Source organism: Falco cherrug, chromosome 9, assembly GCF_023634085.1.
Source record: "Falco cherrug isolate bFalChe1 chromosome 9, bFalChe1.pri, whole genome shotgun sequence".
Classification (NCBI taxonomy): Eukaryota; Metazoa; Chordata; class Aves; order Falconiformes; family Falconidae; genus Falco; species Falco cherrug.
Window position 1 is genome coordinate 29,193,322 of NC_073705.1, and position 24,360 is coordinate 29,217,681.

Below are 24,360 nucleotides of genomic sequence, written 5' to 3' on the forward strand. Positions count from 1 at the left end.
GCCCCAAAGCTGCTTGAAGACTGCCTGACATTCATGCTGGATTTCCTCCTCTCTTTTCTCATCTTTTATTCCCTACACTGACACTTTTCAAAGCTTTGAAACTCTTGTAAAAGGAAAAAAAAAGAAAACCCTTAAATGCAATATCACTTGCTCAGCTATTGAAGGATTGTAAGAACAAAAGTAATAGAAGAAAGAAGAAAAGATTCTCAAAGTTTTAATAATTTCTCAGGTGCAGCAGAAGCAATTTGTGCCTACCTAGAAAATGGTGGGACTTACAGCTGAATAAGCCTGGATTTTTTTCCCTTTTTTTTTGCGAAGTTATTTTCTGAAATGCTTTAGTTTGATTTTTTTTTTTTTTTGTAGGGAAAAATCCGGAGCTATTTTCTGGAGAACTGCTCTCTGATGAGCTGGGATAATTCAGGCCCAGAGGATGCAGGGGCAGGGCAGAGTGCTGGGAGCAGCAGCAGGGCAAGGGAGCGGTGGTGCCCCAGCCCACCTGGGGGGCTCAGCTCCCGTGCTGCTGGGTGAGAACGAAAGCCCCGGCTGCAGCACCAGGAGCTGCCACTTCTCCCGCAGCCAGACCCTCCAGCGGATGGGGTGACACTGAGGGGAGCATGCCTGCAGGGCTCAGAGGTGACATGAGGTGCAGGGATGACCCTGCAGCTGCCGCAGCAGCACCAGTGGGGGGCTGCAGAGCCCCCAGCCCCACAGCAGGGGAGATGCCAGTGCTGGGCACAAGGACCTTGCACACCTGCGATATGGCTAAAGGGAGGCAAACAGCCACAGCTGGTGTTTGGGAAGGAGAGTGAGATGTCCCCTTGGCTTTCCAGCTGGTCGCCTCTGTCCCAGCTCTGAGCCCAGGCACCAGGAGTGCTGCGAGTGCTGCCCCAGGTCCCCACCCCAGTCAGGGACCATGGCTACCAGCATCGCTGCTTCCTGATGGGCTCAGCCCCTCGCCCCCTCTGCACTGGGGTCCCTCCCCAGCTCCCCGCACCTCCGAGTGTCCCCTGTGGGACAAGGCACAGACCTATGCCAAGGCGGGGGGACAGTCGCTCTGCAGCAACAAAACAATAGTCAGCAACGATTATTTATTTTCCAAATAAATCAGCGGCTCCTGCAAGAGAAGGGCTGGAAAACAGTGAGTTTAGATTAGACCCTCCCCAAACGCTGGCTGGGCCTTAAGCCGCTGTCAGGGCTGCAGAGAAACAGCAGCGAACTCTCACGCAAATGGCCTATAAAAAAGGCCCCTGTCAAAGGCACCTTGACCTGGAGGCTCGCTTTGGTGCTGGGCTCCCCAGCGGCCCTCCCCTCCCAGGGCTGCGCTCTCCTCGCATGATGTATTTCCCCTGCCTTTTTTAGAGCTGCATTATGTTAGCTCCAGGAAACAGCCTCTTCCTTCTTATAAACACAGCCCTGGGTTACTGACCAGCGGCCCTGCCACTCCACAGCCACTCTCTGTCCATCCATCACACCTCGCTGTCACCCTGGCAACATATCTCTTGGACCGGTCCGGCTCCAGAGATGGGAGAGGCGGGCGGTGGCGGGGGGGAACCGGGCGGGGGGGTTGTCACATACGCAGAGCACAATTCCAGCCTGCTGACTAATTCCCTGGAAACCCTGGGGCTGCACAATGAGAAAGCCATTCCGAGGGTTTCTCGAGCCTTACTGGAAGGTCAGGCGAAGGTCAGTGCAAGGACACGGCTCCTACTTTCCCTGCCGTCAGCAAGAGCGGACGGACATGGGCGAGCCGCGGGGGTACCGCGGGCACACAGCCGGAGGGATGTTTGGAGAAGGGCGCCTGGGCCCGAGCGGCCCTGTGATGCAGCATGGTGCCCGCTCACCACTGCTGGGCACAGGGCACATGCCTGGGACGGGGCCAGAGGGGTGTCCTGGCAGCCAGGCAGGCGTCAGTGCTTCCAGCAGGATGGGGCACAGCCGGCGGCGTGGCCTTTTGCTTCCCTGGCAAAGCAGGGAACGAGGAAGGGAAGAGCTGCCTTGGCCCCACGCTAACTCCTGACCACCTTTGTAATGGCCCCAGTGCCCTGGGACTGTTGGCCTGACACGGCATCGCTGCACAGGTCATTCCCAGTGCAGGACAGGTCCTGGGCAAGAGCACTAGGATGGGTCCTGGGGAGACTGTCCCATCCATTCTGGGATGCCCACGGCCTCCAGTGCACTGGGACATCAGTGGCACAGGGACCATCAGGAGCTGTATCAAGAGAGCCAGGTTGCCCTGTCACAGGGACGCATTTTGGGTGAGCCTAGGGTCCACTCAGCCTTTTGCATGCACGACTGAAGCACAGCAACTGCAGAAGGAGGGGTCCAGCAGTGCCCTGCTCCCAAGACACCACCCTTGTCCATCTCCACCTGCTCATCCTTCACGTTAAGCCTTTGTCTCCAAGAGGAAATGCCATTTAAAGGCAGGTATTTCAAAAGAAATGGGTGATCTCTGCTCCCTGAACAACACAGCACTTCACTTCTGCCCATTCCTGGTGTAATGTTGGGAGTCAGGTTTACATGAGGATAAAAAAAAAAAAAAAAAAAAGGTAAAGCTTTTAAGGACAGATCTTCACAAACCCAAACCAAAGCCCCATGAGGGCAAATCCTTTCTAATCCATGCTCTTCCTTAGAGGTGTAAGTGGAGTGGAAGGGTAGGGGTGGGGGGGGGTGGGGGGGGGAAGGGGGATTTACATGTGGAAAACTGAGTTCCACATCCCTTTGGTCTGGCAGCGAGCCCACTGATAGACTAAAAACAAGTCTGCAGAGAAGCCTGTGTGGGATAATCCAGCTCTGGCCCCCAAGGGGACGAAAACAATTAGGAATCCTCTCTCAAGTCTCCACTCCAAGATAGAAAAACAATTTATAATTTGGCCCAAAGTTGTTGTTAGAAAGTTCTGAATCATCAGGATACACTAACAATTTCTGTGCAGTAATTACAAGGAGAATTCATTAGGTGGACTCAGAGATAAACTATTAACAGAAGCTTTCAAATCTCCCACCTGCCCTCCCGCATGCAGGACCCAAGGGCTGCTCTATTTATACAGTGGCCATCAACGAGGAGCTGTCACAGGAGGGAGCAACTTGAGCAGCCGTGGCAAATATGAAAAGTATTTTAAAGGAAAACGAAAGAATGGGTGTTTATTAGACATGTGCAGACCAAGCGCACACTCCACCATTAACCCTTCCAGGCACAGTAGCCAGCCAGGGAGCTGTTTGCCTTTGCTGTCCCTGAACATTCCATAGTCCCCACCCATGGCACGCGTTCTGCTTCCAGAGAAAAATGCACTATGGTGTCAGAAGCTGGCTCACAGTGGCCTCTGGAAGCAGTGAGCAAAATGCAACTGAGCCTGCCAGGCTCTTGTTCCGTATTTACCCAGAGGAGACAGAAAGGTTGAGGTTCCCCAGCCCCTGTCTTCCTCCCTAGCCCCCAGCTGCAGGTTGCTGTAAAGCAGGTGGGTATTTGTGCACAACCCTGCGGAGCTGGCAGGTGGTGAGTTACAGCTGAGAAGATGAAGCCGTGCAACAGCCCCTGACTGTGGGTGCCCCTTGGGACCTGTGGTAGCCCCTGTAGATGAATGCTAGCAGAGCTGAGCAAGTGCCACCACAGCGAGGCAACTGCCTGTGCACCGCCCCACACATGCTCAGCCAAGGTTGCAGCACAGTTTATGCCGAAGCTGCTTTCTCAGCCCAATTACCCTAAAGCCACCCCGACAAACATGCAGCTGTGTGCCAGTTTTGGCACAGATTTGCCAGCTCTGGGGGTAGCCATGCCCAGGATGGCCTCATCAGCATGGGAACAAGCCCCGCTTGCAGCCAGAGGAATCTTGATTAAGCAGGGAGAGAAGTGGGGACTGGCTGCCAGGCAGATGCCCTAAACAAGAGGAACTTATCAGCCCTGTTTCCAAGATGAGACATGTGTCATCACCTCACGCAGATCCAGCCTGGCCACTGGGTCCTCACCAGCATGCCTGTACAGAAGCATGAGGGCTTCCCTCTCCCTGAAGGACGCCATAGAAATAGCCACTGAATAATTTGCGCGATTTCTTCTAGAAAAGGCTTTGCTCAGGGCTAAGAAAAGCATGGCACCCACAATGCTTCGGGGGAAGGCGCTGGACAGGACCGGGAGCCAGCATGCAGCTGTACTCACAGCCCCGTGTGTTTGCGGTGGGCCGGCCACAGTGGCAGCGCAGGGAGGTCCCCAGCCCAGAGGAACACTGAGTGCCGCGGACAGCAAGGAACTGCTCCGCCAGCACACACAGAGCAAAGCCTGACATGGCTAATTCCTCCTGTTTATTATGTAATAAAACGCTTTCCAGACCTGTTAAAATTTAATTGGTTTAATTTCAATTGTTCCCATTTTCTACGGCGCATGCAAGCACAGAGCCTGACCTTGCCACTCTCGTGTGAACTGTCCCGCGGGCTGCGGTGGGAGCAGGATGAAACCTGCTGACCGCAGCAGGATTACATGCATGAATCAAAGCTGCAGGCCTGGGCTCGAAGCTGAAATCCAGCACTGGGCAGGCTGCCAGCGCAAGGCCCAGGGTCCACTTAGGCTCCACTTAAGCCCTACGGGATGCAAGTGGTACGCAGGCCTGTGGATGTGAGCGGTAAGCAAGCCTCATACTGGGCCTCTGCTGAAGGATGAATTTCAGCCCAGCTTCTTAACCACATGGACGCAAACATGCAGCAATGGCTTCCAAGGCATGGAGCAAAGACGCTCCCAGAAAAGCTGTGGGGTTTGCCCTAGCAAGGGCTGGTGTATGTGTGTCTGCAGCAGTGTTGTCCTGCTGGACAGGGGACCTTCTCATCGCATGAGCAGTAAACAGTGATTTATGACAGCTTCTCCTCCAGAGGAAGAGGTGTTTTGCTACACTCTGCATGTTCACAGTTGCGGGGTTGTGTTGTGCAGCAGGGTGGCTTTGTGAAGCCTGGATACCCTTTGCGCACGAGAGATGCCAAATAAAAGCAGGCGGTAGGGGGTCCTTGGCACTGACATTTCCTATCCTTCATTGCCTCAGATGTAGGATGACCTTTACCTGTTCCTGCAAGTTGGTTTTCACTAAGCTCGACATGTCAGCCTCAGCTTCAGAGGTCCATCAGGCACTGAAATCAAGGGCAGCCTTCCCTTTTGTTCCCAAATCTACCAAGCTCCCCTTGCTACATTGACCAGCACCCTTGCATTCACCACTCCTATCCCCCAAAGTGCTGAGTGTTGTACACAGGTCTTGTACCCCCCCAAATCAAGTTCCCACCTTGGAAACATGCATTTCTCAAGACGCTAAGGAGTCTGGCTCTGACTCTCAGAAAACACATTTCTCATCGAGGCTTTGCATTTGGGACATATTTCCGAGCCATACATCCCTGCAAGAACTGCAAAGCGGAAGTAAATCAGACAATGCCAGTGGAGCAAGAAAATACTCAAGAAAAGCAAATATTTGCAGTGATGTGTTTCTCAAGAAAATGGGCATTAGATGGCTGGTTCTTGGCAATGCCAAGGCAGGTGTTCTCAGGACCCTGCGAGGTGCAGGCAAGTGTCAACTGGCAGACCCGAGTGGGCAGGACAGCCTGGGCGCTGCCTGGCCAAGGCTGACAGAGCCGTGGGAGACAAAGATAGCACGTTGCCGGGCAAGTGTGCAGCATCCCTTGCCTGGACCTGGCTCTGCTGCCTGCAGAAGCCCTCTCCTCTCCTGGGGAATGAAGATAACGTTTTCTTTCAAAAAGATGTGAGTCATTCCTGGGCAAGCGGCGGGGCTGGGATAAAAGCCACCCAGGCGGGCACACCAGGGCAGCACACCCGGAATGGAAGCTGCTGGCTGGGCCGCTCCATGCCCGCTCCTTCCGGAGCCCCCCAGTGCGCGTCCGCTGCGCACCGACGCTCGGTGCGGGGAGAGCACGGCCCGGGAGCGGACGGAGCGCCGTGCCGCGCCGCGGGCACCGGCTGGGCCCGCTGCCGGCAGGTGTTCGGGGCGTGCGAGGCCGGGCCGGGCCGGGCGCGTCCCCGTCGGCGGGTCGCTGCCCCGGGCCCCGCCGTCTCCCCGCGGCCCCGCCGTGCGGGGGCGTCCCCGGCGCGCTGCGGTTCTCACATAAATCAGGGCCGAGCCCCTGGGAAAGGGCCATCCTTCACCGGGCGCTGCTGACAGAGAACGAGAAACAGACGGGCCCTGAGATAAACCACGACGCGCAGCGTTTACACAAGGGCAGGCTCTGTGTAAATAGAGCCGGGCGCGGGGGGCAGCTCCCGGCGGCGCGGGTCCGCAACGGCCCGGGCCCGCCGCGCTGCCCGGGGCGGCGGGCAGGTGGGTGCCGCCCGCCGCGGGCCTCCCGCAGCCGCGCCGGGGCCGCGCCGCCGTCCCCCGTTGGCTCCCCGAGCACCGGGGCCGGAGACAGGGCCGGATTAGCGTGTTTGTTTGTTTACGGCCATTAGCGCGGGGCCGGCTCCAGCGCTCGGCACCCGCGAGACTAATGGAGCAATTAGCAGCCCCGGGGCTGATAGCATCGCCCCGAGCGAGGCTCCCGGCCGCGGGCCACCGGGCTGCCTGCGCCCCGGGTCCCGGGAAGGGGGGGCTGCCCGCCAGCCGCACTGTGCGCGGCCGCTGCAGGGCTGCTCCCCCCTCCCGGGCCCGGAGGGGGCTCTTGGCTCGCTGCAGCATCCGTACGGCGAGCTCCATCCATTACAATAATCCCCTGTCTAAACAGAGCGCAGGAGCGGCCGGGACAACAAGGCCCCGCTGTAAACAGAGCTCAGGGGACGCCGCTAATGATATAAATAAAATAACCATTAATAGCCCGGTGACCCCAGCCCAGCCGGCTTGGGAAAGCCCCGGAGCCGCATCCCGGGGCTGACACCCGCCGGCAGGTACCGGGGCTGCTCCCTCCCCTGGGTCCTGCACCCCCGCGCCGCGTACCGGGGTGTACCGGGTACCGAGCGCCTAGGGGCACGGTCGGGCCCGAGCATCTCCCCACTTCCTCGGCTTCCCCATCTGGGAAATCGCCGCTCGCGTCCCGCCGAAGCGGGCCTGATCCTGTCCTACCAAAGGGGGGATGCCGGCAGGGAGGGAAGGCGCGGGCTTGGTTACCGCACCGGGAGGACTGACGGGGGCCGGGGCTGGGATAACACCGGGGTGCCCCCGCGCGTGTCGGGGCCCGGCCGCGGCTTGCTCCCTCCGCGGGGCGTGGGTTTCCCGAGCACTCCCTCTGGCTGGCGGCGGCACGGTGGACCGCGTCCCGGCGGGAGGACCGCTCCCAAGCGCCGGGGAGACGTCCCGAAGCGCCGGTTCCGCCCGGCTCGGGTTCCCCGTGCCCGCAGGCCGCGGCTGGCGCTCGGCCTGCTCGGGATCCCGCTGCGGGCGGGAGCGCGATGGCGCCAGGCGAGCCAGACCCCGCCGGGCCCAGGCCCTCGGCTCGGCGGCTGCTGCTCCCGCAGACGGCCGGGCAGACGTACACTAGGCTGTGGCCCGGCAGCCGTCATTGCCGCCGCCACCGGGGGCACCGGCCGCTGCCGCTGCTCTCCCCACCGCGGGGTTCCCGGGTAGCGCGGCGCCGTGCAGAGAGCTCCAAGCCCCGCCGCGCTGCCGCCGGGCCGCCGCGCCTGCACCTCCCCGGGAGCGGGGCCCTGCGGCGGGCGGGAGCCGGCGGGGCCGGCGACGGATGTCCAACACCGATAACGGGCTAATTGTTACTAATTGCTTTCGGGGCCGCGGTAGCGAGGCAGCACCGGGCTTCTCCACGCACCGGCGGACGGGGCAGATCCGGGCCCCGATCAGGCCTGGTAACGGCGAGCGCCGTTCGCCGTCCACCGTCCGGACTGGGCGGCCTCCGTACGGGAGGAAGGCGGCCGGCACCGGCAGCGGGAGGGGAGCGTCGAGGAGAAACCGATCCGCCGCGATTTATGGCGAGGGTTTTGAAGCAGCGCGGTGGGAACGATCCGGCGCGCCAGGAAAACGGCAACCGGCCCCGCCGCGGGACCGGGAGCGCCCGAGCTGCGGCGAAGAGTGCGGGACTCGGGCTGCGCCGCCGGTGAATGGGCTCCTCCGGGGCGTCCGGAGCGGCGGGAGCCGGGGAGACGAGGGCACCGACAAAGCCCGTAAACGGCGGAGCCGCCGGACTGTAACAAACCGAAAGAAGCGCCCGGGAAGGCCCCGCGAAGCGCTGGCTCCGGGACACTCACCTGCGCGGCGAGCGCGCCCGGCTTCCCTTGGCCTCGTCTCGGCGCCGATCCGAGCCCTGCGGGGCGGCAGGATTTTAATCAGAACGAAATATATCGCTTGGGACCCCTCGCCCCCCCTTCGGTGCGCCCGCTTCACCCGCCGCGACAGCGCGGAGTCCTCGGAGGGGTGTGGGGGCCGCGGGTCTCCGGTGCGGGGCTGCGGCACCCTCCGCCGCGCCGCACCAGGGTGCCCGGCCCGTGCCCCGGGCAGCCCCGAGGCCGGGGGCTCGTGGTACGCAGCGGGCTCAGCAGGCTCGCTCGGTGCATCCCCCGCCGGCACGGCGCGTGGTGTCTCCGCGGAGCCACTCGCCGCCCGTTCCCGGCGGAAGAAACGAAACAAATCGAAAGAAAACGAAAGAAAACGAAAGAAAGCACCGAAGGGCGCGGCATAGCGCTCGCAGCCCCAGCCCCGCACCACCGCGGCCCCGGGATGCCCACCCGGCCCGGCCCGGCGCGGCCTGGCGGTCGCCGGGCTGCGGGAACCGATCGCGGCGGCGGCGGCGCGCGCCTTCCCTCGGGCGAGCGCGCGTGGCACCGGCTGCGGGAGACAGGGGCGGGCGGCAGGTTGGTCGGTCGCGGGGGGATCAGCCGGGGCACCGGGAGTGCCAGGGCACGCGGAGTGGGTCGGCTACGTGTACGTCGCACGGTGACGGTCCGCCCGGGCCGGCGGGGCCGCCGTCGGCTCCGGGAGGAGTGCGGATCGGCGGGAGGCGCTTGCGGAGCCGGGCGGGCGGCAGGCGGCCGTGCCGGCGGGGCGCGGAGCCCGGGCCGGCGGGGCCGCACGTGTTCGCTCTGCCGGGGCCGGGCCGGGCCGGGCCGTGTGCGGGCAGGGGGCAGCGGGGCGCGGCAGGGCGGGGGTCCCTACCTACCTACACGTGCTTAGCACTGGGAGGCGCGGCGGCGGCGGCCCCGGCTCTCTGCGGGGACCCCGGCCCCGGCGCACAGTCCCCGCGGCCGCCGGGCGGGTGCCGGGCCGGCGGGGCGCGCTGCGGGGAAGCGGCCTCCCCGAGCGCAGCCTTAATACATTGCTATTTCTGGCCGGGCGGCCGGAGCCGGGCAGGGGGCCGGCTCTACCTCCCCCTCCCTCCAATGGCGAGGCCGCCCCCGGCCCCTCCTCGCCGTGACGTGCCGGCCCGGGGCAGAGGAGGCTCCTGAGCCCTTGGCTGTCCCTGCAGAAGCTGTAACAAAACGCAGACCCCCAGCGCCGGGCTAATGGAGGCAACTTAGAGAGGAGCAGGCGCGGCCCCTCGTCTTTCGGCGCTGCCTGCTCCCCCCGCACCGGGCGCGGCGCTCCCCGCCGAGCCGCCGCCCGAGCGCCGCCGGGCCCGCGGGACTGCCTGGGAGCTTGCGCTGCCCCGATGATGTTACCGAGCCCCATCACCTCCACCCCCTTCTCTGTCAAAGACATCCTCAACCTGGAGCAGCAGCAGGATCCGCACTATGGGGCCCAGCTCCCGCACCACCTGGAGCACCACTTCCACCCCGCCGCCTGCCTGCTGGCGGCCGCCGATGGCGCCCGCTTCTCCGACGGCGAGGAGGAAGAGGAGGAGGAGAAGCTGTCCTACCTGAGCCCCATGGCAGCGCCCGGCAGCCAGGCGGACGCGCGGATCTCTGCCGACAGTTACGTGCACGCAGTACTGCGCGGCTCCTGCGAGGCCCCTGGCCCGGGAGAGGAGCAGGACCCCGCGGCCCGCGACCCAAGTGAGTATCGGCCCCGCCGCGCTCCCCCGCCGGGACGGGCCCGCGCTCGCTCCCCGCGGTGCGTTGCTAGCCCGCTGGGCATCGCCCGGCTAAGGTCCGCTCCCGGCGCTGCAGCCCGCGCCGCCGCGTCCCCTGGGCACGTCGAGTCGGGACGGGCACGTACTGGGGCTGCCACCGCCCGCCGCCGCGCCCTGCTCGCCGCCTCCCCGGGAAGCGCCTCCGCAGGGCCCTGATGCGGTGCTGCCGGAGCAGGCCCGCGCTCCGCAATTTTTGTAGCGGAGAGGGAGGGAGGAACGGGGCGGGTTAGGCCCAACCCGCGCCCGCCGCGGCGGGGCCCTCCGGGAACGAGGCGGTGGAGCAGGTGCCCGGCGCCGTGCGCGGCGCGTCCCGGGGCTCAGCTCCGCGGGGCCGCGGCAGGAACGCCGCAGCCAGCTCGGAGGCGCGGGGAAGCGCCCGGCCCCGCGGGCCGAACCGGCCCCTCACTAACACAGGCAGTGCCGGAGGCGGCCGGTCCCGGCGCTGCCTCTCCGTCCGCGCCGCGGTTCCCCGACGGGCGCGTAGCGGCGCGGGGCCGGCCGGGACGCGGCGCGGGGCTCTAGCCCGCCGATGTGGCCCGTCGATGCGGCCCGTCGGGAGCAACGAGCGCCGTGCAGCGCTCGTCGGGAGCGAGGTGCAGCCGTGACCTGTGCTCCCCCGTGCAGAGAGCTGCGTCCTGAAGAAGCCACTGGATGCGGCGGAGAAGGCGGAGGAGGCGGAGAGGCCGAAGCAGCGGAGTCGGAGGAAGCCGCGCGTCCTCTTCTCCCAGGCGCAGGTCTTCGAGCTGGAGCGGCGGTTCAAGCAGCAGCGTTACCTGTCGGCGCCCGAGCGGGAGCACCTGGCCAGCAGCCTCAAGCTCACCTCCACGCAGGTGAAGATCTGGTTCCAGAACCGGCGCTACAAGTGCAAGCGGCAGCGGCAGGACAAGTCGCTGGAGCTGGGCGGCCCCGCGGCCCCGCCGCCGCCGCGCAGGGTGGCCGTGCCCGTGCTGGTCCGCGACGGCAAGCCGTGCCTCGGCGGGTCGCAGGGCTACAGCTCGGCGTACAACGGGCCGTACTCCTACAACGGCTTCCCCGCCTACGGCTACGGCAACGCCGCCTCCTACAACCCCGGCTACGGCTGCACCTACCCGGCGGGCACCGGCGGCGCCTCCATGCAAGCCGCTTGCAGCCCGGCGGCGGCCGCCGGTCCCTTCGTGAACGTGGGCGGCCTGGGGGGCTTCGGCGGCGGCGGCCAACCGCTGCACCAGGCGGCGGCGGGGCCCTCCTGCAGCCAGGGCGCACTGCAGGGCATCCGGGCCTGGTAGCCCGCACGCACTGAGGGCCGGGAGCGAACCGGCAGGACGGCCCGGCGGCTCCGGGGTCCCGTTATCACCCGCACCGACGCCCGGCTGCGCGCCGCGCAACGCGCGCCATGGACCGGCGGCGGCGGCGGGACGGCGCGGCGGGACCTCAGCGCTCCCGCGGGCAGCGGTGCGGGGCCGGCGACGGGCGGAGCGGCGCGGCGGGACGAAGCCGCCCGAGCTCGCAGCGATGCGCCGCCACCCCTCGGAGCCCCCGCGACGGCCGGGCGGGCCGGAGCCGATCGCGCCGCGCCAGCGGAGCAGCTTTTCTTGTAAAAAGCCGACGGCGGGGCCCAGGGGTGCCGCGGCCCCTCTATCTACTCTGTATCTGTTACTGCCAGCGCCAGCTCGCCGAGTCAGTCAATAAACCAGGTGCAATATCCGCCGCCCGCTCCTCCTTCGCCCAGCGGCCGGTGCCCAGCGGCGGGGCCGGGGTCGGTGCCCGGCGGCGGGGCGGTCGCAGCGGCGTGCCCGCGGGGCAGGGCGGCCCGGCCGGCTTGTGAGCGTGCCAAGGCCGCTGAATGGGGCCGCGCAGCTCAGAGCCGGGCCCATTGTGGTCGCCGGGCCGGCGCTGAAAGGAGCCGCCGCGGAAGGTAGCGGGAATAGGCGCTTATTGGATTCGGGAACAAAAGGTGTGGCAGGGAGGCGAGGGACAAAGGGGCCCCGGCGCCAAGATTGACGGGCCGCTTTGCCCCCCACTGAGGCCCAGGCCCGGCGCTTTATGCGCGGGGGCTGCAGAAACGTGCTGGGTTTTGTTCCCCATTCTGGGAGCGCAGGGGGAGAGGAGGGGGGTCCGCGGGCCGCTGATTAGGGCCGGCCGGGCCGGGCAGCCTGAATGCTGGGGCATTATTGCTACATGTTCAGCCATTTCGCTCGGCTGCAGGGGGAGGGGGCGGCCGAGGCCCCCGAGCCCCGCGGGACCGGCCGCGGGGTCGTCCCCCGCCCACCCCGTCCCGGGCCGCCCCGTCCCGCCGCCGCCGCCGCCGCCGCGGAGCTCTTGGGGCGGTCCCGGCCCCGCCGCGGCCGTGCCTCTGCCGTGCGGGTCCCGCCGAGTGCCGCCGCCGGGTCCGGAGCCGGAGCCGCGCCCGGGGGGGGCCGGACACCCGCGGAGCCCCGTCTGGCTCGCCCCAGACGGCAGCAGAAGCCGGAGGCTCCGGGAGCTCTCCCGCACCGTCCCGCACATTTCCCTGCTGCGACGCTGCAGCTCCCAAAGGTGTTTCCAGTGGAGCCGCTGGGACCGACACAGCCCAGGGGCTCGGTATGCCTCCCCTCTCGGGCAGCGATGCCCACCGTGTCCTCCCCCTGCCCTCCCTGTGTGGTGGTTGCTCCACCACGAGCAGAGGGCCAGGTTTTTGTAGCCTGCCATTGCAGAAGCAGCAGGTAGTGACCGCTGCTAAACCTGTCTTTGCACTGCACGTTTCCACTGTCCAAGCTGAACGTGCACCCTCGGGGTCTGCTGTTTGAAAGGAGCTAGATGAATTCTTTCCACAGCAGCACTGCAGGTACAGAGCAGGCAGCCAACAGGCCCCGGCACTCAGCCCTGGCTCGGCATGGCACCCCACTGTCCCGTGAGCCACTCTGAGGCCGGCAGGCTTCGCGGCACTGGCGCTGGGAGAGGATGCGGCACGCCCAGCCGATTGTTTGTTGGATGGCAGCAAGGTGTCACGGGAGAGGAAGCCCAGGCCCACTCTTGGCTTTCAGAGATGAGTGGTTAAGGCCCTGTGGTCTCGTGGGTAGAAACAGGATAGCCAAGAACAAAGATAGGTAATGCTCTCTCTCCGCAGCAGCAGTCAGGCTGGGGAGATCTGTCTCTGCCATAGGAAAGATGCATTTTCCTCCATGTTCTGCCAGACCGTTGCCTAAAAAACAGGGGACCCATGTGAGTTCATGCCTTGGTATGCAAGCCAGAGGAATCACAACCACAATACAAGCTCCTCCAAAACTGGGGTGTGTGAGAGGAGCTCCCAGCTTAGCATGTCCCCTCCAGGTACATGGCAGCTGGTTAGGAATCCACTGCCCCCTCAGCAGCACCCAGAGGCTCTGGGCAAGACTAGACTCCTGGCACAGGTCATGCTGTCCATGTCCATTGCCACAGTGTCCAGGGCAAGGACAGTTAACTAAAGCAAAGGGGCACATTATCAGCAATGCTGTAGGTGTGAGGTCAGTATTATGCTCACCCCACTTGCGCCTGGTGACACCCACATGTGCTGCTCAGCTCCAGTTTCCCTGCACAGAGCTGGAGGAGCACCCAGCCAGGGGATGCCGAGGGGCCTGGCTGCCGGCCGATGTGGCATGGCGGTGGAAGGCGGTGGAAGTTTCTAGATGTCCACCATCGCAAGCCCCATTCCTGGGACAGATCCCAGCTGTCCCACCAGCTCAGACTGGGGGGAGGGCAGTGGGTTAGTGGGAGGGACCCCTCTGCAGACTCTCTCCCAAAGCCCCTGAGCTGGTGGGCAGGCCGGAGCAGCACAAAGAGCTGGCGGTGCTGGAGGGCCTGGAGCAGGGCGGCGGAAGTGAAGCGCTCCAAAGAGGAGGAACAGCCGGAGGAGGCCGGTGGGAGGGAGAAGGTGGGAGACCGCAGATTGGACAGGCTGTCCAGGGAGGGGAGACACAATGGAGGGAAGTTGCTGCGTGGCCGTGCTGGAGGCAGTACCCGCCAGTGACGCACTCCGTACCCCACACCCTGGGGCAAAGCGGGGTGTTGCTGGTGGGGTCAGAGGCACAGGGTGCTGGTGGGACTCCCTCCCACATGGTCTTGCTGTGGCAGCTGCACAGGCAGAGGGACACTGGGGAGAGAGGGATGGGGAGGGCCATGCTCAAGGGGCAGACGGCGTGTGTTGTTTCTTCATGGATGATCAGGGGATTTACTGCTGTTTGGGAGTTGGGGTGGAAAAATGCCGATTGATTTCAACAAGGAGCAAGATTCTCTAAAACAACGCACCAGTTTCAAGCAAAGGAAGGACTGTTGGAGCAGCCAGGCTTTAACTACCAGGCCTCAGGCCTGCTCTGTGCATGGGCTCCGGTTCTGTTTTTGATTCAAGTTTCCTGGCCATGGAAGAGGCCATGAGTAGAACTTGCCTCTGTCTGGTGGTTCCTAGGGAGGCGCTATCCAAACCCCAGTGCTAACTGGTGTTCTGTGGCCTCTCCTCCATGCTCAGGAGGAATGCTGTTCCCTCTGCAGCACTGCAGATGTGCTCTGGTTTCCTCTTCTTTCTGATGTCCTTTTCCATTCCTCCCTCCCCCCACGCTGTGGTCAGCCGTCCCCCTTGCACCCTTCATCCTTCTCTCTTCACCGCCCACTTGCTGCCATCAGCAAGTTCACCTGGGCACGGAGTGAGACGCCTGCTCCCAGCAAGGCCGGCCAGGCTGCCTGAGGACCTGGGCAGACCTTGCTGAATTTGAGTTCCATCTACTTCAGCCTGGGCACAGCCACCTCCTGCTGCCTCAGGGCCAGGAGCCCAGGGACCCAGCTGCGTGTTGGGACGGTGCCTGGCACTTGCCCCTCTGTGTAGGGTATGGGTTGGAGTGGCAGCTCCTGCTCTGCAGTGCTTCCCACTGCAGCTGTCCCATGCCACAAGCTGGGAGATGCTGAGGCTGCTTGGCCACCGGCGCTCTGTGGAGATGTCAGGGCTTGGAGATGCTGGAAGCTCCTCCTGGCAATGGCAATGTGGGGTTGTTGTGCGAGTGTTCTTCAGTGCCAAGAAAGCTGTGGCCAGCCATGGACTGGTAATTAAAGTAAAACATTGGTACTTGTGCTGGGCACCCTCCAGTGAAGGTTTCTCCCACTACTTGCCTGCCAGCATGAGGGCCAGGGACCTGCCTCCCTTTCTTGGATGAGCCACCGATGGCCACAGACCCTCCCTACCCCTCCAGCCTGTCCCAAGCATCACAAGACGACTACACCTGACTAAGCAGTGTGGGGAGACCCCCGTGTTTTAGCTGTTCCTTCTCTCCTCTCTACAACAGGGAGACCAGACACAGCGCTGCTGCGAGGGATTCAGGTGACCCGCCGAGAGCAGGGGACCGCATCTCTGTCCCCCCCAGGGCAGAGCGCTGCCGAAGGCTGGAGCTGCCCCTCGGTCCTGCCAAGCCCTTGCTGGCTGCCCCGTGCCACCTTCCCCCGCCGGGGCAATTGAAACCACAGACCCCTTCCCGGGGGCCATCCGTCGCCGCGCCCGGGGCAGCTGCAGGCGGGCGCTGCTGAGGCCAGGGGGGTCCCCGGCTGCCGGCGGGGTGCTGCCTGGAGACCCCAGCTCCCTCCGGCCGCCCGCAGGGACACTGCTCCCGGGGCCTGTCCCCAAGCGAGATACGCCACCGCCATCTATCGGCCAGCACCCGGGGACAGGGAGCGACAGGTACCCCTCTGTCCCCGCCGCCCCGCGCCGCAGGATGCCGGCCGGGTTTGGGGGTGCCCGGGTGCCCCTGCCAGGCTTGGAGGGCTGCAGGGCCGGCGGGCAGGGTTGCCTCCTCCCGCTGGCATCGCAGCCCGGCGCTGGGGACGGCAGTGGGACACGCTGGCTGGGTGCGGTGGCTCTGGGCGGGCTGGCGCCTGTCCGCGGCGGGGCTCTGCGGGAGCGGGGGGCGCCGCACACGCAGCCGCTTTGCGGCACCAGGCGGCATCGCCGGGCGTGTACACGCCGCGAAAGCACCCACGCGTGCCCCGCTGCGGTGGGAGAGCTGGGGACAGGACCGGTGTCCTCTCGCAGCCTCCGTGCAGGTCCGTTCCTAGCGAGCCATGTTTTGCGCTCAGTGTTCTTACAACTGCGCGCAAGTATCCAGCGTCGTTGTGCGAGGTCCCGCAGGCTCGTAGCTCTATCTCATCTGCCCCAAGACGTTGCGGTTCACTCAGTGTCGGGGAGTCCTCTGGGACACCCCCTGTCCTCCCCCACCTACCGATGCCCTGGCACTGCCCGCAGCCTCCAGCTGCCGCGTTCAACCCCTGCAAGTCCTTGACCAAGGACAGTTGGGATGGTTGTGGCGTCCAGCGCCTGGTGCCTGTTGGAGCTGCGTCCTCACCAGAGGGAGCTGTGTCCCTAGCGGAGGCACAGCCCCATTTCGGCCCGGTTCCCTGCTCCCTCGCCTTTTTAGAGCCCCTGGCAATGCGCCGGGTGACATACCGCTCAGGTCTAATGGGCATCTAAAAGCTCCCGGAGACAGAGGAGAAGCCTGCTTGGATTCGCATTTCTCCCGGCACCCACCTAGCCGTGCCAGGCATGGTCTGTGCCCTGCCAGGAGGCTCTTATGTCAGCCCCCATGCCATAGGTGTCCTGGGGCGGGGACGGGAAACTGCAGGGTTTCTCCGGGACTAGCACTGTCGTCAGTGCAATACCTGCAAACGTGCTGGGCCTTGGAGGTTAGGGCTGGAGCCCCCCCGAGCCCCCAGACTCCTGGAACAGCCCTTGTTTCAGCTGCTTTTGAGACTGATCCCAGAGCAGGCTCTAGTGTCACAGTACACTTGAGCTGCCTTCACCCATGTGCCCTTGGGAGAGTGACCCTTCCTGCCACCCCATCCAGCCCCGAAGCAGCAATTCTCCCACCTCTGCCACCTCCCCAGTGCAACATGCCATCTGACTGCACTCCAGCTCCAGCCAGGCAGCATCTTCCCAGGGCCACTTTGCAGTCTTTTGTCAGGGGACTTTTACGCACACCCCTGCACTAAGAACGGGTATTCCCAATATCTCCCAGTCAAACCAGACACGCCAAGAGCAGTCCCAGCCCAGCCCTGGGGACTGCTTCCTCCGGTGGCTCCTTACAGCCATAAAAGCAGGTTTTCAGCCTCAGCTTTACCTTTCAGGCTGTGTTCCCTGCCTTCCTCAACACTGATGCTCAGCTGGAGCCTGGCAGGCTGAGACCAGCTCAGCCAGGAGTTGTCTCTCAGCAGTTTAACCCAGGCAGCAACACGGATCAGAAGAAGGTTTCCCAAGACCCACCAAAGGCAATGTCTGTTCTGTGTCCAGCAGCTCTGGCGCCCACGTTTACCACCGCTGTAAGGCCATGGGGTCATGAGAACTTGTATGAGTTTATTGGGGTCTGACAGAGCCCTGAGGAATCCCAGAGCCAGGGTGGGTCGGGGCTAGAGGGAGGCTGGGAGCCCACCTCTGTGTTCCTTGCAGGCTCCAGCCACCTCCTCCCACCAAGCAGAGCTGTCAGGCACCCTTTGCAGAGGAGCTGGGGACAGGAAAGCTCAGGGTAGCCCAGGGTGCCAGCAGAGGACGGGCAGGGATGTGGTTTGGCAGGGCAGCACCCTTGTCCCCCACCATCTGCCCCTGAGCTGGGCTGGCAAAGGCCCCTGGAGGCTGGGACTCAGCACCCTGTGTGTGGGTCCTGAGGCAGGAGCAGCTCAGCAGCCTGCTGGTCCCTGGCTGAAGGCATGGGGCAGATATGCTTGGAGGGGTCTCCCCTTCCTGCTCTGCAGGAAATTCACCCCTTCCCCCCCCCCCAGCTCCCCTCACCCCAGCTCTGCCCCTTAACCTGCAGGAGTGCAGGTGTCTCCAGTTACCCCAGGAAGGTGGCTGGGGGCTCCTCAGCTGCTCCTGGCGTGGGCTGCCTGAAATAGCTTGGGCTTGTGCCATGGCAGAGCTGTGGCAGCCCCGGATCTATCACCCGGCACAGTGCAAGGCTGGCAGTGCTGCCTGGCTCTGCTTGCTCGGGGGCTGTGGGGCTCACCCCACCTGGGACCCCCTCAGCACCAGTGGCAGCACACAGGGCTCAAGGGGCAGTCAGACATGGGAAGGCAAGGCAGCAAATCCCTGCCTGTGCTGGATGTAACTGGGGATCTTGCAAGGAGGCAAAAGGAAAAGGGATTGTCTCCAAAACTCTCCCGGGCTGAGCGTGGCTTCCTTGCTGGAAAGCCAAAAATAGTCTCTTTACTCAGAAGAGGCTGTAGGAGGGATCTTACTCGACGCACAGCCAAATACCTAGGAGGCCACAGGACAGACCCAGACCAGCATGGCTTCACTTGAGGCATGATCAGACCTTGGAAAGGCAGCAGCCATAGCTGAACCAGTCAATAACTCCATTACCTCTGGGCATCTCATCATGCCAAAGGTACCGGGGGACCAGGCTGGCTGGCAAGGGGTCACCCCCACCCTGGCAGAGCTGGGGAGCAGCTGCTCACTGCCCTGGCCAGCCCTCACTCTTGCAGCAGGGCTTCAGCTCAGGCGATGGAGACTGCAGCAGAACAGGGGATTTTTCCAGTCTTTCGTGGCCTGGCCCAAAGGATATCTGGAAACCCCCTGGGTGTCCCTGCCATCCCTGCAGCACCAGACTCCTCACAGGCAGCACCATCCTCTGCAGGGATGTTGCTGCCTGCAGCTGCCTGCACTGGGCGACACTCAGCTGCTGCTGGGTAAGCTGACAAAGTGCCAGGAGACCAGAAAGGCCATGCCCTTGCCAGGAGAGCACTCAGGCCAATTGCTCACATGGTAGCATCTCTGTGACACTGTGCTGACTTATCATCTCCTTGTTCCTGGGGGTCTCACTCCCTCCCACCACACTTCTGTGGGCAGTTATTCCTGGAAACATCCCAGAGTCACCTTCAGTCATGACTTTGCCCACTGACATTTATAGAGCTTCTTCCAGCAGCTGATGGATTTAATAGTGTGAATCTCCCCCCAGCCCATGTTTATGCCTTTCCCTCTGCAGGATTTGTCATTGTTCCAGCATGCAGCGAGGGCTAAAGGAAAGCTGCAGCTCCATTGCCAACAGCTTTTGGCTTCTGGGCAGGGAGACCCATCCTAGCAGAGCCCAGTCATACCCGTCTTCTGCAAACTCCTGTCTAATGCCCTGCCCGCCAAGCTAATCCTCCCCTGGTCTCTCCCAGCCATTTCTGCTTCTCAGATTTCTCTCTCTTGGGTGGAGGAGCCGCAGGGCTGCCAAATCTTGCAATACTTAGGCTATTTCTTAAAGCCCCAGTTCCTGAAATGGTGAGAAAACTGGAGGCTCTAGAGGCTTTTGCTTCTTTAAGGAGTTTCTCATCCAAGAACCAGGAGCCATGCTAGGGAGCAGAGGATGGGCACAGCGTAAACCCAGGTGGACCCGGCCTGCAGAGCAGTGGCTGTGGCTGCTCGGTGTCCAGGGACACCCAGACCTCTGGGCAGCCATTGAAAATCCCATGGGCAGTCACTTGGCATCCATCACCCACACTCAGGAACTTGGGCAAGAGAGATGCTCAGGGTAAAGCTGGAGCTGGGGCTGGGCTGGGCCTTGGGTGGAGTGTCAAGCACCCTTCAGTGTGGGTGCCCCTGTCCTCCAGCCCCGCAACAGCACTGGGGCCCAATGCTCCCGGAGATTGCACATTGCCCTTGCTCACTTAGCAGCCTTTCCAGCCACAGGAAAACCCCTCTTTCCCCTTGCCACAGCCCACCCCTGCAGCCCTCTGTGCAGGCCAGGCCAGTGGATCCTCTGGAGCAGCCCTGAGCCAACCCAGATGCTTGCTGGCAGCACATACCACAGGTGTGAATGCATTTCCTCCAGGAGTGATTTTGGGCATGGCACTGTGGGACAAATGCCCCTCCTACAAGCACTATGGGAGCATCCTGTGAGAGCCAGGATCATCCAAGGGCACCTGGCTCAAGGAAAGAAGGTCAACACGACTAGGTGATAACTTCAGTGCTCAGTACAAACCCAGCGAGGATGGCTCACAGGTCCAGGTTCCCTAAACGAAGTCAGTATCTAGACAGATATTAACATGTACAAAAACAAGCTATTCTATTAATGTGATTAGAAAAAAATTAGATTGGACAAAAACACTAGCACCTTGAGCAAGTGTGTTGGTAGAATTTTAAGATGTTCATTGAGCATCAAACTAGTTTAATTACTCAAAATCAGGGGGCAAAATCTCTGCTGAACCCCAAATTCCCTGTGTGAGGTGCAAAGCCCTCCAGCCTGACCTAACACCAAAATTCCTGTTCTGTTCCTGACACACACAACCCAGGACCCTCCTGCCAACACCTGTTTGGAGCAGTTTGGAAGCATCCTCAGGATTCCTGGTAAGACTGAGGGTGCAGGACTGCCTGGCCAAGGAGCATGAACCTCAGCTTCTCCGGTGCGGTCACAACTCACGCCAGCAGCAAGCAATGGGCCACAAGCCAAAGGGGATGGGGACCACCTTCCTCCCTGCAGATGGCCAGGGTGGCTGAGCCAGGCAGGCCCTCTCCTCCCACCGCCACCCCCAGACGCCGCTTCCCTTCACCCCCTGGCACCTATCAGCTCAGCACTGGGCCCAGTCAGAAAGGCGCAGTGCTGGGAGCTGGGCCATGTGGGATAAGAAAGGGCCATGAGGATAGAGCAGAACTGTTTTTATTGGAAGTGTCAAGAGCAGGAACAAAACCAAACCTACAGTCTCCCCTCAAGTGCCATCCTCCCCTCCCCTCCCCACCACCACCGGGGCAGTCAGCATCACGTGTGCGTGCTACAAGACAACGGCAAGGCTTACGCTTTGCTTCAGCCAAGAGCCAGACAAAGCCCCCAGCATACCAGCCAGTGCCACCTCCCTGCCCCCTCCTTGGTGGCTGTGAGCTCAGCTTGGCCCTGCCAGAGGCAAGGTAGGACATTCACCTTCTCCTCAGAGGAGGGGCAATTTGCATGAGAGGAGGCTTTGGTTAAGGGAAGGACAGGAGCACAGCTCCACTGAAGTGCCAGGGGATGTGACCGGGGCTGCAGCTCCCAGCAGGACATCTTGGACTACCCTGGGAGAGAACAAGCCGCGCTGCCTGAGCAGAACTGCAGCAGCCACAGGCAAAAACTGGCATCACTAAACCCCAAAGGGCTTCGCTGCCCCCTCTTGTCAACACAAACCAAACCAAAAGGGAGAGGGGTCAGAAGACAAACCAGGGGGGGAGTTGAAGCAGGTCTGGAACAGCATTTGGCTCTGGATCACTTCCCAGCCCGCCGCTCCTCCTGGCGCTTGGTGAGGATGTATTTGAAGAACTCGTACACGGACCAGGCAATTGCTGTTGAGGGCATCTGATAAATGACTCTTGCCTGGACCCCTCTGAAGTAGGCGGTCACGCCGCCCACTTGGTACACCGTCCTGAAGGCATTGGCCATGCCTGTGATGTGTCCGCTGATGTTGGAGCTCAAGGCCAGGGACTCCTGGGTGTTGAGCAGTGTTTTGCAAACGTCCAAAGGTGTAGTGGCAGCAGCAGCAACAGCCCCTGCGCAGGCTCCAGAGACCACATGGGAGCCTGGGTTGTACTGTCTGTGGGGGTTGAGCTGCTCTTGCAAGAACTCGTAGGTCATGAAGTGAATGGCTTGGAAGGGGATGTTCATGGTGAGCTGGGTGGTGTAGCTGCGGTAGAAAGCTCCAGCCCCTTCGTTGCGCCACACAGCCCGCACACAGTCCGTCACACGCTGGTAAGGCGAGTTGTACATCTGCATCCTCTGCTTGACCACTTGGGACAGACGGCAGCAGCCAACAGCAGCAGCCCGGACCCAGGCACGGAGGGGAAAAGGGGAGAGAAGGGTAAGTGCACAGCCAGGTTTCCTCCCAGGTGCCCGGAGTTTGGTCACGCTGGCTTAAGAGCTAATGATGGACAACTCAGACCAGCAGTGCCCTACATGTCCTGCAGGCAGGACTGCAGCCGTTTATATCTGCTGGACCACCTGCAAGCCCCACAGCTGCGGCAACCCCAGCAAACATCCCAATACCCAGGCACTTATTGTACACATCCACCCTCGCTCCCAAATGACCGATGTCTCCCCATCCACCACTGCAGAGCTACTGTGCAGTCAGAAGCACCCCCTTCCATCTATTATCTTCCAGACAGCCCTCAATTTGGACAAGCCTGTCCCTCCCCAACCACCCCCAATGTAGCCCAGAATAACCACAGCACATCGCAGAGCCCACCAGCCAGTGATCATTAGCAGCTGCTGCTGAAATGCAGCCACTCCGGGGCAACAACCAGATGCCCTCAACACATCCAAAAGTAGGGCGGGAGAGCCCAGAGTGCAGTCTGCTGCTGTCCTGCCTCCCTCTATTTCTACAGGGCCACAAGAAGCTAAAAATGATACAACAGCTACAGCTGTGATAAGAAGCCGGGCTCCAGGGAAGGAATGATAACAATCTGGCCATGCAGCTGCCTGCTCCTCAGGGCCCCAGCCAGGCAGTGGGCTGGCAGAAGCCTTGCTGGGCCCAGATCAGCTGGAACCTGCACTGTCACAAGCCCTCGTTTTAAGAAGAAAAAAATGTGTTCATGACTGGCCTTTCCTTGTTATTCCTCCTTCTCCCACCATGTTCACAGAAGTTGTAATAATTACAAACTCCCTCTGCCTTTTTCATACATACCAGGCTCAAGAAAATAGGTACCTTCCAGACCCAGACATTCCACAAGAAAAGATCTCCCTTCTCCTGACATCTCAAGCATGCTTCTCATACCCCATTCTTTTCACTTCCTTCTTGAACACAGGCCCAGAACTATACCACATCTTTCTGAGATCTCACCACAGTAATGCCAAATTCCCACACACTGAGAATAACTTCAGTGGTACAGATCACACCTCTCTTCCCTTTTCTCCTGCTCAGCCAAACCCCTAGGTGAAAGGCTGGTGCCCTCCTGGCTCCTCAGAAACTGGGGTTTGCTGTGGTCCCCAGAATTAATCTCTTCTACCTACCCCCACCATAATGGGCAGCCACAGGGCTCCCTAACCAGAGCCACAGCCCCCAGCGGTTCCTTGCAGTTGGGTAAGCACTGAGGAAAGCACCCTCCATGCCGCAGAGGGGACCCAAGCGGCCTGGGCAGACCCTGATCCTCCCCTCCCTGGCAGGCCAGGACCATCGTTACCTTCGGCAGGGTTCATGGCTGCATCGTGGAGCAACGTTGCTACACACCCGGCTGCACCTGCAAAACAAGAACTGCCACATGTGAGGGGGGGTGTGCGTGTGTGAGGGACCCCGAGGCTCCACCACAGCCCCGAGTCCCCTGCCGAGGGACAGGAGGAGGCCCCTGGAAGAGGGCGAGATATGAAAGCGGCTTCCGTCTCCCCTCCAAGAGGCTGGCCAGTCCTCAGCAGTTCCCACCCGGAGAGAGCTCAAGAAAGAGAGGGAGAGGATTGTGACAGGCTGTCAAGTCCTGTGGGCTGACCGGGACTTACTCGGGCCCAGCCCTTGGGGGACAGGCCAATGCCACCTGCTGGCAGGGGCCCCGAGGATGGCCAGTGTCCCCAAGCCCCACAGCAGAGACACGCGCCGGCACTCCGGCACACGCCTGCCGAGGGCACGCTGTGCCCCGCTCCCCTCAGCCCCACGCCTTCCCCACCGTGGCGGCTCCATGAGACGAGTGACGGGCACCGAGGCGCGATGGGCTCCAAAACCATGTGGCACTCCTGGGGCGAGCTTGGGCACGACCAACCCATGGGGCCGCGGCCGGTCCCAGCTCATCTGCGGGCAGCTCCCGTCCACCGGTACCCTTCCGAGCCGGGGCCACTGACCTGCTTCGAGCCAGACACCTGGAAGCGGCCACAGCAGGTGCGGGACCAGCACATCCCCCTGCCCGGTGCCAGGCCAGCAGGCACCGTGCAGCCAGCTGGCAGATGGGGAGAGCGCAGGGCTTCGGCGGGGCCGTGGCACCCCGGCCCCGCAGGGGCTGATGCCCCGCGGCCCAGTGGGACGGGCCCAGCCCTCCCTGCCGCTCCCCACCCCGCTCCCCGGCCCGGCCCGGCGGGGGGCGGCCCCCGGTAGCCCCCACGGCCCGGCGGGGCGTCGGGAGCAGTACCGTTGGCCACATGGCTATTGCCCCCCGCGTGGATAACGTTGCTCAGCGTCTTTTTTAACTTTTCGTAGCAGGCGAAGTAGAGGGCGTGGGCTGGGCCGGCGCCGGTGGCGGTGATGTTCAGGCCCCGCATGGGTCGCCAGACCCCCTCGGTGCGGGCGATGCGCCACAGGGCCTCCAGCACGTTCCGGTAGCGGGCGGCGGGCTCCGGCCGCAGGCTCTGCATCCGCGTCTGCAACACAAGGCCCCGGCGGACGGCCGTCACCCCCGCGGGCCCGGCGCGGCCTAGCCGGGGCAGCCCCCGCCTCCCTCCCCCGCCAGGCCCCAGTCCACCGCCCCCTTCGCGGCCCCGCCGCGCCCCCCAC

General features: G+C 62.8%; 2 protein-coding genes across 2 annotated transcripts; one reads left to right on the forward strand and one right to left on the reverse strand.

The window, feature by feature from the left end:
- Window positions 1-9,381: 9,381 nt before the first annotated feature.
- On the forward strand, window positions 9,382-11,667 carry NKX2-3 (NK2 homeobox 3). The gene is made up of 2 exons (XM_055720765.1): window positions 9,382-9,907; window positions 10,609-11,667. The coding sequence occupies exons 1-2, from the start codon at window positions 9,565-9,567 to the stop codon at window positions 11,247-11,249; spliced, it is 984 nt and encodes a 327-aa protein (XP_055576740.1). The 5' UTR covers window positions 9,382-9,564; the 3' UTR covers window positions 11,250-11,667.
- An 8,902-nt stretch (window positions 11,668-20,569) lies between these two features.
- SLC25A28 (solute carrier family 25 member 28) lies at window positions 20,570-23,956 on the reverse strand. The gene is made up of 2 exons (XM_027799642.2): window positions 23,069-23,956; window positions 20,570-21,679 (listed from the first exon to the last, which is right to left on the reverse strand). Exons 1-2 carry the CDS (start codon window positions 23,082-23,084, stop codon window positions 21,162-21,164), a joined length of 534 nt encoding a protein of 177 aa, XP_027655443.1. The 5' UTR covers window positions 23,085-23,956; the 3' UTR covers window positions 20,570-21,161.
- Between the last annotated feature and the right edge of the window lie 404 nt (window positions 23,957-24,360).

Excerpts from the sequence above, each read along its gene's own strand:
- NKX2-3 (XM_055720765.1), top strand. The coding sequence starts at position 9,565 with ATGATGTTACCGAGCCCCATCACCTCCACCCCCTTCTCTGTCAAAGAC. Across the intron at positions 9,908-10,608 it reads CCCCGCGGCCCGCGACCCAA|AGAGCTGCGTCCTGAAGAAG; the intron begins GTGAGTATCGGC and ends TCCCCCGTGCAG.